Source organism: Notamacropus eugenii, chromosome 1 (genome assembly GCF_028372415.1).
Source record: "Notamacropus eugenii isolate mMacEug1 chromosome 1, mMacEug1.pri_v2, whole genome shotgun sequence".
Classification (NCBI taxonomy): domain Eukaryota; kingdom Metazoa; phylum Chordata; class Mammalia; order Diprotodontia; family Macropodidae; genus Notamacropus; species Notamacropus eugenii.
In genome coordinates this window covers 630,330,775-630,343,632 of record NC_092872.1, presented here as the reverse complement: position 1 = coordinate 630,343,632, position 12,858 = coordinate 630,330,775, and the positions used below count along the sequence as shown (strand labels likewise).

Genomic DNA, 12,858 nt, shown 5'->3' with positions numbered 1-12,858 from the left:
AGCTTTAATTTCTTCCTCTGAAAACAGTTTCAATACCTTTTAAGGAAAAGTTGAGCATAGTCTATAAGGAAGAAGGTCCTAGAAAAAGCTAGTCCAGCCTATGGAGCTAGAGACAGTGATCTTACCACATCAGCCAAGAAAACTCATTTCTGAATTGGTTGTCATTGGTCAGACTATCATGTCTCATTCTCATACCATTTTTTTTCCTCTCCTTCCTTTAAACTTTGATCATTATATAGCTTTTATTACCTGTAAAATTCACCTGGCACTTACAAACTTCCTTATATTGTAGTTGTGCCTGCCTTATTTCACTGTCTGTATTATAAATGCCTAGAGGGAAGTCCTCAGTTTACAATTATTTATCTGCCTTGTACATAATAGGCACATAAGAAGTAAGTGCTAGTTAAATGAAGATGGCTTGAACTTGTTCTGTAGAACAGATCTAGGGTCATTGTAGAGAAAGATACAGAGAGGTATATATAGACTTGATATAACATCTTAAAGCATCTTACCATTTAGAGCCATCCAGAAGTGGAATGGGCATCTTTAGTGTGGTAGTGCATTCCCCATTGGAAGTCTTGAGATGAAGGGCGGATGACCACTTGTGGGTGATGCTGTTACTTTCTGCATATGAGTGGGTTGGATCAGATGGCCTCTTAGGTGCCTTCCAAAACTGATTGTCTGAATGAATGAGATTAAGCTAGATAAGAGTAGAGGCCAGTTATTTTGTCCTTCATTATCACCTGTCCTTAACCTCTGAAGATGCTTTAAGTGTAGAATTTTTAGGATGCTGAAGATGTTGAGCATAGTGAACATAATATAATCTGGAATAGGGTAGACTTGTGATTTCATTGGCATAAGGGACTCAACCAGTAAAGATTGGTATCTGTGTCACTTCTAGAATGGAACAGTCGAACGCTTGGGACAATTCTACTCCTAGATGACTCAAGCCAGATTAAAATGTAATTGGGAAATATCTAACAATAGATAAAAAATTCAGTAGAATGTAGATAATGCATTTAATAGGTGATTTTCCAAGTCAACATGTGGCACTGCAGGGATCCTTATGTACAGTTTAGTGGCCCCAATTCTATTTGAGGTTGACATCATAGGTGTAGAGCACCCAGAGGTCAAGTGAGGGTCTGGGGTCACCGAGCCAGTGTCAAATAGGACCAGAAACCAGGTCCAATGCACTTTGAAGCTTTCTGTTCATGATGCCACATTGCCTGAACAACATGATCCAAACAAGTCATTTACAAATCATTTACTTTTCCTATTCTTGATGAAAATAGGTCTCATGCAAAAGAATACGGAAATTACTTTTAATTTACCCCTTGTGAACATCTAGTTCTTCACCTAGTGTATTTGCCCCAAGTCTTTGATAATGCCCCATAGATAATTCTGCCTGTGTCAGTATCTTCCCCTCCCCCACCACAGAGGAAGTAGCCTAGTTCAGGGGGTATGGCTGTGGGGAAAGAGATAGAGATTACCCAACCAGGAAGTACTTATCTATTCCAGCTTGCTAGGGAGGATATAAACATAGCTTCTGCTACCACCAAAATCTTAAGAAAAACTCTTCCTTCTCCCTCTTTGGTGGATGACTTCCTTCTTTCTTTCTAAGGTGTGGGTAGAAAGTCTTGAACTTGAAGTCTTGCCTGGCTCAGTGTTTGCCCAGTCAAAGACTGAGCACCTTGTATGGACTGCCTCTGAGCACTGAGATTGAACTGTTTTAATTGTGAGGTAGCATGGTAAAGTATAGAGTCACACCAAGGTGGCTTTTGTTTTTGTTTTAAATATTAGGCCACATAAACCAAAAAGCCTGGTATTGTCAATAGAGAGTTTGTCTGGGAGTTAGAGCATTAATAACCTTGTATCTCTCTGTTAGCATGGGTGATACTTCACCACAGCAGCAGCAGCAACCCAAAGAGGGATCAAAGGGTTCTAGTCACAAACTGATGGACCCATTCTGTTGGATACCACTGGCATCATAGGCCTCTGAACTAAAGACACACAGGGGAGGTGACTTCAGTTGCAGTAACTCTTTAACAAGCTTTAATGTGCCCATAAAAATCATTTGTGCAGTTACAGTTGGCCTAGGAAAGCCAAGATAACAGCCTGCAGGTGGGTGATGAAGGCCTTAGACTAGAGCCTTCAAGTGGGCTGCCAAAGCCTTGACTGAGATTCATTGAGATGTTCTTCCCACAGTGTACTTTTTGGGAGAAAGGCCTGTCTCATACTTCTGTCTGCAGGCATCACTCCAAAGTGATGGGTAGGAGCCACAGAAAGGAAACCATCAGGAACTTCACCTTGCAACCTCAGGCAAGAAGGAATTTGAATTCAGGAAGATCTAGGTCTCCTGCACCCAAATTTCTGCTATGGTGTGAGAAACCATTCCAAGCAGATCAAGTTTAGGCCCTATTCCAAAGGGAAAGGCCTTCAGAAACTTGAGGACACTTCTCTGATTTTTCTCTTCTCCACATCCCAATGTGGCAGACTCTAAACATACTACCTTTTTTCTTAGGTGCCTAGCTCAGTGGATAAAGAGCTAGGGCTGGAGTCATGAAAATCTGAGTTCAAAGTTGACCTCAGACACTTACCTGCATGATCCTGTTCAAGTCACTTTTCTCTGCCTCCATTTTCTTCAACTGCAAAATGAGGCTAATGATGGCACCTACTTCACAGGGTTGTTGTGGGACTCAAATAAAATGTTTATAAAGCACTTAATAAATGCCTTCCCTTCCTGTCCTTTTCTCTGAATGTTCTTTACCTTCTCACGGTATCTTCCAGGTGTTACATTCTCTGTTTTAAGGACTCTTCCAGGTCTGAAGATTCTGTATCCTCTGGTCAAAGGCCCCTTCCAGTTTCATCAGTGCTCTAATTCTAGATGTCTACTCTGTGCTTGTGTTTCTGGGATTTTTCTGCCCGTTTGTATAATTTGTGATTGAATCCTTTCCAGTGGGTTGAATAAGGGATGACACGATTAGCCATTTACTAACCTTCAGCCAGCTGCTGTTATAACTCATACTGGGGAGTGAAGTCTCCTTAAGGAGATTAAAGCAAGGGGCTGATTTGTGCAATTTGATCCCAATTAATAAGTAACATTTAATTGGATAGGCTTGATCGTGGGAGAGTGTGATGGATTTCAGTTGCAAAGGATTTTGGTTTCCTGAACCAGAGGAAAATTTAATAAGAATTAACCTCATGCTGTTATTTCTTAGGTCCTTGTGGAATCTGTTGCTGTTTAGGAAGGGGCAGGTATAAAATAAAACAAGATTTCATGTGATTTTAACCACAGCATTATTCTAATTCTTTTAAATGGGTCAGCATCTTGAGGCTAGGAGACCTGGATTCGGTTTATTTCTGAGGCTTACTATCTGGGATACAGTGACAAAAACCTAACGTGGACTGAGCATTAGTTTCCCTGTCTCTAACGTTGGCACAGTAACATTTGCAGTGTCTCCTAGAGCTGCTGTGAATGAAGAAAGTGCTTTATGAACCTTTGAGACATCATAGAAAGGTAAGCTGTTATCAGTTTGGCTTGTTGAGGTCTTGCTGAGATTTCCCTGCTCTTTTCTGCAAAAATCTCCTGGTTCTTTATGTAGTGGATGTCTCCTGGCCCTAGGTCTTCAGTCAAATGATTGTAGTACAGGAAAGATGGGGAAATAGGAGAGAAGGAAGGAAAGAAGTGTCCATGAAATAGCTTAATTGGGAGTGAAAGAAGAACAGTGGATTGGAAATCAGGAGACCCAACATTTTCAACATTAACAGACTCCCGTTTTACTGTAAAAAAAAAGACCTCCATTGCCCTCCATATATAACATGAAGGGACAGCACTGGATTTGGAGTCAGAACTGGACTTTGAACCAGCCTCTCTATCTTTTTACTGTGTGTGACTTTGGGCATCTTCTCTCAGACTCATTTTCTCCTGTAAAAGGAGGGGGTTGACTGGACTAAACTCTCTATTAGGTGTAAATCTGTGATTGAGAAAATACATGAGTGGCAACACGCCACACTATGCATTTAGGAATACACCTGAAATGAATTTGTATTATTCACATCAGCATTTAGAAATTGAGAAATACTAATAACCCTTGTATTATTAGTATGCTAGTTCAGTAGGTGTCACCTCGTTTATGATACTTAATCATTTAATAATAGGCTCACATGTTTGGGCCCCAAAAAGAGGGAATGGGATTATATGACTCCTAAAAATACATTTTAGAAGAGGCAGCATGGTATAGTAGGTGAGTAGAGCTGTGGGCTTAAGAGTCAGGAAAACCTGAGTTCAAATTCCTATTCAGACATTTGCTAGCTCTGGTGACTGGACTCAGCCTCATTTTTTTGCATCTGGAAAATGGGGAGAATAATAGTGGCTACCTCACACGATTATATAAGGGTCAAATAAGATAATATGTGTAAAGAACTTTGCAAATTTTAAAGCACTAAGTAAATGTGATTCTAGGAGCTCTAGATCTGTGTTCCTGCCATCCTGTAATAGCTCAAAGGCCCCTCGTGGCTCTGTGACTCGCAGATGGGAAATTACTGCTCTGTAGGATTTTCAGCAGTTTCGAATTTGGAACCAGTAACCACCAAGGTTCCTTGATGATGAGATCAAAACAGGCATACTGCTTCATATTCCAGCTAATGATGTTGAGGAGTCCTAGATACTGCTCCACGTGGGACCAGGAATCCCCTCTACCACAGTTCTGGCAATGGGCTCATTGGACCCCTGCTTGAAGACTTCCAAAGAGGGAGAACAAGCCCTTTGTTGGTTCTATTTTGGGAAAATTCTTATTTGTATAAGGAGTCTTCTCTTGGACTTGATTCGTAGGAGGTGCCTAATAAATGGTTTTTTCATTTGTTCATTTTCCAGTTCTTTTCTAAGCAGTGAGCTTTATATGAAGCCAGTGCTGGAGAACTAAAGACAAAAATGTTAAAGATTTTCTTTTCCAGGCTTTGATTAGTGCCTGTGGGCTTGGTGGAAGTAGGATTTGAGGGTTGGGGAACAGAAGACTTATCCCTGGTTTTAGGCGGGGAGAGAGAGAGCGTAGAGAGTGTGTGTGTGTGTGTGTGTGTGTGTGTGTGTGTGTGTGTGTGTGTATTTCCTGGAAAGCAGAACATGACATAGTATAAGATCATGAAGGGTGGGAAATAAAAGACATAGATAGGGCCACTTCTAAAGCTGTCCTGATTTTCCTTTTTCTTCAGGTTGATCAGTATCTCTATCACATGCGGCTCTCAGATGAAACTCTCCAGGAGGTTTCCAAACGGTTCCGAAAGGAAATGGAGAAAGGGCTTGGGGCTGACAGCCACCCCACAGCTTCTGTGAAAATGCTGCCCACATTTGTGAGATCTACTCCTGATGGAACAGGTAACGAATGATCTGGAGGATGGAAAGAAGGGGCTCTTTCTAGTGCACTCTGTAATAGTTCATTAGTCTAGGGTGTTTTTTCCTTGAGCAGTTGAATAGGGACATTTTCTGTAATAAAGGATTTTCCATTTAGCACAAAGTTAATGAAACCTCACTGTACCATTACTTACAGAATTCTGTACAAGAGTTTCACCTTGGATTCCATCCAAAGCCCTGAAGTAATTAAAGAGAAACCTGCTTTTTCACAAGGCAGACAGCATAGCTTATTGTAAAGAGCCCTGGATTTGAGTCAGAGGCCTGGAGTCATTTTAAACCTCCAGTTCTCAGTTTCCACCTTCAAAATGAGAAGGTTGAGCGATCTATAAAACAGTGCTTTAGGACCTGACCTCTACATTGCCTTTCAGCTCTGAACCTGCTATCTTGTTGACTTAAGGAAAGACATTTCTGGGCTCTGACCCTTGGGAGAAATGGTCCAGGAAGCTTTGGTCTACCTTTCTTGTTTGAAGGTATATTTCTACCAGGCATTCCTTAACCCTGCAGTGTTTACTTAAGCTTCTAATGTCTGATAATGTGCTTTGAAAGCATGGGGGTCTGTACTTTGTACAACAACAAGCCCCTAGAAGGGTTCTGTGAGAGTCTTGGGAACAGGCTTGACCTGACCCACTTGCAATATTTAACACTCATAAGGTCATAAAGTTTAAAGCTGGAGAGAACCTTAGTTCTTTGTCCACCTTGTAAACCCTCTTCATCCCTGTTTTCTCTCAGCCCTCAAAATATTATGGATGAGGAAACTTAACTTAAGCTCATGGAAGTTTAGTGAGCTTATTCAAGGTTATCAAGCTAGGAAGTAGCTGAGCTATAATTCAAACCTATGGGAGGCAGTGCATCATGATGGGTAGAGCATGTGCTTTTTTATGGGGGGGGCGGGGGGGAGGGAGGAGTCAGAAGACCTAGATTTTTATTCCTGCCTTGATGTACAACCTGAGCAGATCACTTAACCTCTCTCTGTACAATTTTCCCAACTGCAACGATAATAGCACCTAACCCCTCTGGGCTCTTGGGAGAGTTAAATGGAATGCAAAGTGTTCTTCAACTTTAAAGCGCTGTTTAGATAATTAAATATTAAATAATTACTCCAGCTTCATTATTCTTTCCAGTATTCTGTACTACCTTGATCATTTATCTGCTGATCTCATTTCTGTCTCAGTCTCTTTACTCTGTCTTTCTTGTCTCTTTCTGTCTTGCTGTTTTTCTCTTCCTTTCTGTCTGAGCTAACATTTGTATATCACTTTCAAGTTTGCAAAGCACTTCATATACTTTATCTCTAGCTCTCTCTCTCTCTCTCTCTCTCTCTCTCTCTCTCTCTCTCTCTCTCTCCCTCTCTCTCTCTCTCTCTCTCTCCCCCTCTTTCCCCCTCTCTCCCTCTCCTCCCGCTCCCGTGTGTGTGTGTATGCACGTGTGCATGCATGTATGTGCGTGTAAGTGTGTGCGCACATGTGCATTAACCCCATCTAATGCCCCCTGTGCCTACAAGCTAAGACTTAGCATCAGGGGCTTGTGCTCCTGCAGGGTAATTTGGCCTGGGCCTGTCCTCTTTCCCCACCTCTCCCCACCCTAGACACACAACACTTTTGGCCTTCTCTGCTGGAGGGAAGGGAGCCCAAGGTTGACTCCCACAGCCTCCTCATGCAGAAATTTAAAAACTTTTCAGTCTTCTTCCTCTTCAGAAAAATGAGAATTTAATGTATGAACTGGTAGCATCCACATTTCCCCTTTATCATTTCTGATTTGTACCTTTTAAATGGAGTGGGACTTTTCCAAGGGAGTGTTATTTACTCTTGTCTGCTGGGTTTACATCACCCATTTGTAGGGCAACGTCAGGAAAGAACACCAGGGAGAGTCTTAAGTACTTCTGATCTGACTGTGACTCTAGCTCCCTAATGTTTGAGTTTCCTCACCTATAAAAGAACTGACTCTTGTATTGCATATTGGCAAATAATTGCCTCTCCTTGGAGCAAGAACATTTGCATGAATTTGGAGTGTTTTTGCAGCTTTCTTTTTAGGCCTTGTGTCTCTGAAAATAGTCATTTTTAAAAAGACATTGTACTCAACTATAGATATTCAGATAGTTGAAAAATGACAGTTCTTCTCTCAAAAGGTTATACTCTAGTGGAATTATAAACTCAAGAATAATTATAATAATAGCTATTATTTAGGTTTGCAAAGTGAACATGTTATCTCATTTGATCCTCCCAACTATCTTGTAATAGATACCCTTATTACTTTTGTTCTATAAATAAAGAAACCGAGGCAGAGAGAAGTTAAATGATTTGCTCAAGGTCACATGGCTAGTAAATATTTGAGAGAGGGTTTGAATTCATTTTATCCTGACTCCTACATCCTGTATTCTCTCCACTCAACCAAGACATCAAGAGCCCTCTAATGTTATTTGAGGAGGGAGAGGTCAGTGTCAGGCAGATCATTGCAGGAAGACTTCATGGAAAAAGTGGCCCCTAACCTGGTACTTGAGGGAAAAGGTGAGATTCAACAGGAAAATGAGGAAAGAGTATTTATCATAATATCATAGCTCGAGAGCTGGAATAGACCTTAGAGGTCGAGGTCATCTAGCCAAATCTTGTCATTTTACAGATGATGAAACTGAGACTTAGAAGAGAGGTTAAGTGAGCAGGATGAAATCAGGTTCTTCTTACCTAGAACACAGAGAGAGTAAAAGGAGAAATAGTGTTAAATAGGGCTGAAAAATTAAGCTGGAGCCAGATTCTTGGAGGTCTTTATAATTCTAGATGAAGAAAACATTAGAAAACACCAAAGATTTTTGAGCACTGGAGTGGTGATGGACACTTTTTTTTTTTAATCCTGTGGAGGATTGGTTAGAGAGCCAAGGAGTCAAGGAGACCAGCTAAGGCGATGTAGAGGATGGTGGCCTGAACGTGGGTGATAATGGTGATGACTAGAGAGAAAGGGATGGATGAGAGAGATGTGGGATTTGGCAGAAGTATGAAAGAAGTGAGAGGAAGAGGCAGATGATAACATAAATGTGGTACTTCTGGTGGTAATCATCCAGATGGAGAGATTTTGCTGAGTTTCACAGGAAAATGAGACCAGAGGGAAAATTCTGTCTGAAGCAGATGTTGACAATCATAAAATTTAGAAATGGAAAGGATCTTAGAGGTCATTTAGTCCAATTCATTTTAGAGATGAGGAAATGAAGGCTGAGAGAGATTAAATGACTTGTATCAGAGATGGGATCTGAATTCAAGCCCAGCATTCTGCCCATCATGTTCCTTAGCGCCCAAAAGTAAAATTTGCTTGTGGCCAACTTTCTTTTGAAAAGTCTTTCATTGATACATTTTGTTTTTGTATCATACACCTTTGTTTCTGAATGTTTCCTTTCTTCCCAGCTAGTGATCCCTTGCAACAAAAAAGAGAAAGAAAAAGCTGTCAGCAAAAAATCATTCATCAAAACCAGCACGTCAGCTGTGCCTGACAATACATGAAATATTCTGCACAAAAGGGCCCATACTTCCTCAAAAAACAGCGAGGGAGGTGATTTTTCGTAACTTTTCTTAGGGACTGTTCTTGTTCATTATTATAATTAACAGAGCAAGTCATTTTCTTGATTGAGTTTTTACGTTTTTACCTTGTTCTTTCTGTTTAATTGTTTTCAGTCATCCAACCCTTCATGATCCCATTTGGGGTTTTCTTGGCAGAGATAGTGGGAGTCGTCCGCCATTTCCTTCTCCAGCTCATTGTACACATGAGGAAACTGAGGCAAACAGGGTTCAGTGATTTTTGCCCCAGAGTCACATAGCTAGTACATGTCAGACGTTGGATTTGAACTCAGGCCTTCCTGACTCCAGGCCTGGTGGTCTATCTACAGCACCACCTAGCTGCCCCCAGCTGTCTACATTGTTGGAATCACTGACTATGTTTTCCTATTTCTGCTTAATTTATTCTGTATATAAGTCTTCTTGTGCCTCTGTGTCCTTCATATTGTTCCCAAAGGCACAGTAATATTAAGATATTTTCTTTTAATGTTAATCTAAAATTTTATTTAAAAGTGAGCATTCTAGCTAATATCTAGGAATCTCTTTTAGCTATTCTGCTCATTTGCTGCAGTTTGTTTTGCTGTTGCCTAAATCAGTGGGCATCTTATTTTGTTCCCAGCTTGTTGTTACCACAAAAATTGCTGCTGTAGATGTTGTAGTGTGTACTGGCCTTTTGGGTCTCTGACCTCCTGTACTTACCAGTAGGATCTCTAGGCCAAAGGATCCAAATACTTTGACATTTGGTTCTCTCTCTCTCTCTTTTTTTTTTTTTTAAAGCATGAAGCAGATTGTTTCCCAGAATGGTTAAAGTGAATTCAAAGCTCCGCCAGTGACTTATTACTGTGCATTTTCTGCAACCTTTCACCATTGATTATAACCATATTTTGTCATTTTGCTGGGAGTGGTGCAGTATGTTCAACGTGACTTCATCTTTACCGAATCTTAGGCCCTTGAGATAGTCCCTGTAGGAAGTAGTCTTAACCTTCCTGAAATTTGCATTTTAAGATTAGATCCTTGGGCCAGCCAGCCCTCCACCTTACATTGCTTGGGGCGTTGGCCCCAAAGAACGACAAATTATCAACCAATACTGAGCTATCTGTCGGGACCCTGCTTTGCATGTGTAGAGTCAGTGCCAGCTGTGGAAATCTAGTAAAGTCCTTCCTTAAACTAGAGGAGGGTGGAGGTAGTATTTGTGGCAGGGCCACAGTCTGTAGAAAATCCAGTTTAGTTCATAGGGCTCCCTCCTGTCCAGGGGATGGGAAGCTCATTACTTCATGTTTCCGAAGAGTTGTAATTATTGATTGAAAGTTTTTCTTGGAGCCTAACTATCCCATCCCCTAAGGTTAGATTTAGATATATAAAGACTTAATCTCCCTTCCTGTGCACTACTTCCCCCTACAAAAAAAGCTTCAGTTTTGTAACTCTCTGGGCTCTCGTGGTGGTTATATAGACCTTTACGTGAGACTTCCTGACATTCTGGTCAGATTGTCTGGGTCTCATGTTTTAGAAAGGAAATTGCTGAATTTTGGAGGGTGTTTGGAGAAGAGTGATCAGGACAGTGAAGGAACTGGAAGCCATGGTAGCTGGATTTCAATTGGAAGAATGGAATTTTTAAAAATAACTTTATATTGTTGTCTTTTGTTTTTACACCACCTACATTTCCTGACATATCTCTTCCCTTCTCAGTTAACCCTTATAGTAAAGAAAACAAGTTTAGCAGAACTAACCAAGGTACTGAAAAAAGTTGACATTATGTGTAGTGTGCCACTCCCAAAGTCTCCACCTCGGGAGAGAAGCCAGTGGAGGTCTCCTTTTGTATCTTTTCTTTGGTCATTTTAACTTTTATAGCATTGTTTCCTTTATTTGCTGTGGTGGTGGTGGTTGTTCTTACCATTTCATTGATTCACGTTAGTCTTCCTTTTCCCCATTTTTTAGTGGGCACAATAATTTGTGCACCACAGTTTGTCAAGTCATTCTTTCCTTGGTTGAATTTTTTTTTTATCTATTTGTTTCCAGTTGTTTGCTGTGATATTTTTGTGTTCATTTTTGTCATTTACTTCTTATTAATAGTTAAGGACATTTTAGTCATTCTCTATTAGAATAAAAAAATATTTCCAGCAATTAGTTGTCCCCCACTGAAAATGGACTGCTGTAGGAGAAAGCTGAGTGTGGATGACTGCTCGAGAGGCCTGTTGTAGGAAGGATTCTTGCTCAAGTATGACTTGGAATAGATTATAATGTAGTAGAAAAATGACTGGATTTGGAGTCAGAAGTTCAGCGTTCAAATTTGAGCTCTGTCACTATCCTTGGGCCAATCACTTAACCTCTTTGGGTCTCAGTTTCCTGTTCATGCAAATTCTTGGGATGAAGGCTAGTGGAGATGATGAAGTTTAAGTTGGGTCACCACCCCTAATTATTAGAGCTGAGCCATCTACTCTTTGCAGTAAGAGAAAAATAGAATCAATATCCTTTATTTTGTAGAAATGTACTTTTCAAAACTACAAAAGAGATTTAGATCAGTAAATCAGGTGACTTTTAACATAGCTTCAAAATAGTTTAATCCAAAAAGTGAAACACACATTATGGTTTTTTTTTTTTTAGCAACTAGGCTTGAGTGTGTGATGATGTTGAAGGTATTCCAGATGCCCCTTATTTCTATCTTTTCAGATGCCCAGAGCCTCCCCCACCTAGCTAAAGATGATACCAGTTAAGGGATCTGACAGTACATCTCCTAAGATCCTTCGTGGTGATGTGGAGCCTACTTTGACTTACAGGTTGAACCTAGAGAGTAAAGGCTCTGAAGGACCCTTTTGCATCCAAAAGGCAGCAAACATTTATGAAGTGTGACAGGTGCTGTGCTGTGGTTACAAAGACAATAATAAGGTCACTATTCTTGAGGAGCTCACAGGCTAACCAGGGGAGACCTCATGAAAACAAATCTGAACAGACAAGATGTAGACAGAATAAACTGGAGGTCAACTCAGAAGGAAGGTCCCAGCATTAAAGGGGATTGGCAAAGGTGGGGTTTGTAGCTAAGACTTGAAGGAAACCAGGAGATGGCAATGAAGAGGGAGAAAATTCTAAGCATGGGAGATAGCTCGAAATCCACTGGTGGGACTGAGGAGCAAGACAAGTTCAGAGAAGTGTTCTTCTCTTTCTTTCCCCCCTAAAAGAGATCCTTCTATATATAGCACGTATGTCCAATTGTCCAATGGCTTGATTCCGTAGCCAACTTTTATAGGCGCTGCTTCCATTTGTGCCTCTGAACAGCTGAGTCATCTGTCCTTACAGAACATAAGAAGTGAGCTTACTTGGAGCCTTCTCATTTCCAAGTCTTCCTCTCTTCTTTCTTGTAATAAAAATGAAGCACACCTGATGTGGAAAGGATTTACTCTCCATAGTGATAGTTGTCTAGAAGGACCAGATGATAGCAGAAATCTCAAAGTATGCTTTTTATTACTCTGGGCAAACTATGGTACTTAACCAGTTCCCCCAGGCAGAGTCACACCTCCGTTCTGTGGCCTCCAAGCCTTTGCTCACACTGTTCCTAGTTCTTTTCATTTCCTTGTTCCTCTTCTTCTGACATGTTCAATTGCTTCCTGGTCTTTCCTTTAAGCCCAACTCAAAGGCCACTTTCTCCTTGAAGCTTTTCCTGGTCCCTGCTTCATCTCCTTAGCCCAATCCCGTTGTTTTAGACCTCTCTGATGTCATATGTACATACTTGCATTCCCTTAGAGACAATAAGCAAGGACCCAGTCTGATCTAAAGTTTGTATGGCACTCAGCACAGTTGTGCACATAGTAGGTGCTTATTAAATGTTAAGAGAATGAATGAAATAGCAAAGAAAAGGCAATTGGTTGGAGCTTGCAATAGTACGGAAGTTCAAGAACGGTGAGTGTAGAATAGACAACACCTTTG

The 12,858-nt window shown here is 40.8% G+C and overlaps 1 protein-coding gene across 2 annotated transcripts in view; it reads left to right on the top strand.

Moving 5' to 3' along the window:
- Nucleotides 1-12,858, top strand: part of HK2 (hexokinase 2) — a 107,868-nt gene that overhangs the window by 37,596 nt on the left and 57,414 nt on the right. For both annotated transcript variants that reach the window (XM_072635251.1, XM_072635250.1), the window contains exon 2: nucleotides 5,209-5,371. In XM_072635251.1, coding sequence (XP_072491352.1) covers nucleotides 5,209-5,371 — 163 coding nt within the window. The remainder of the gene's footprint in view (nucleotides 1-5,208; nucleotides 5,372-12,858) is intronic.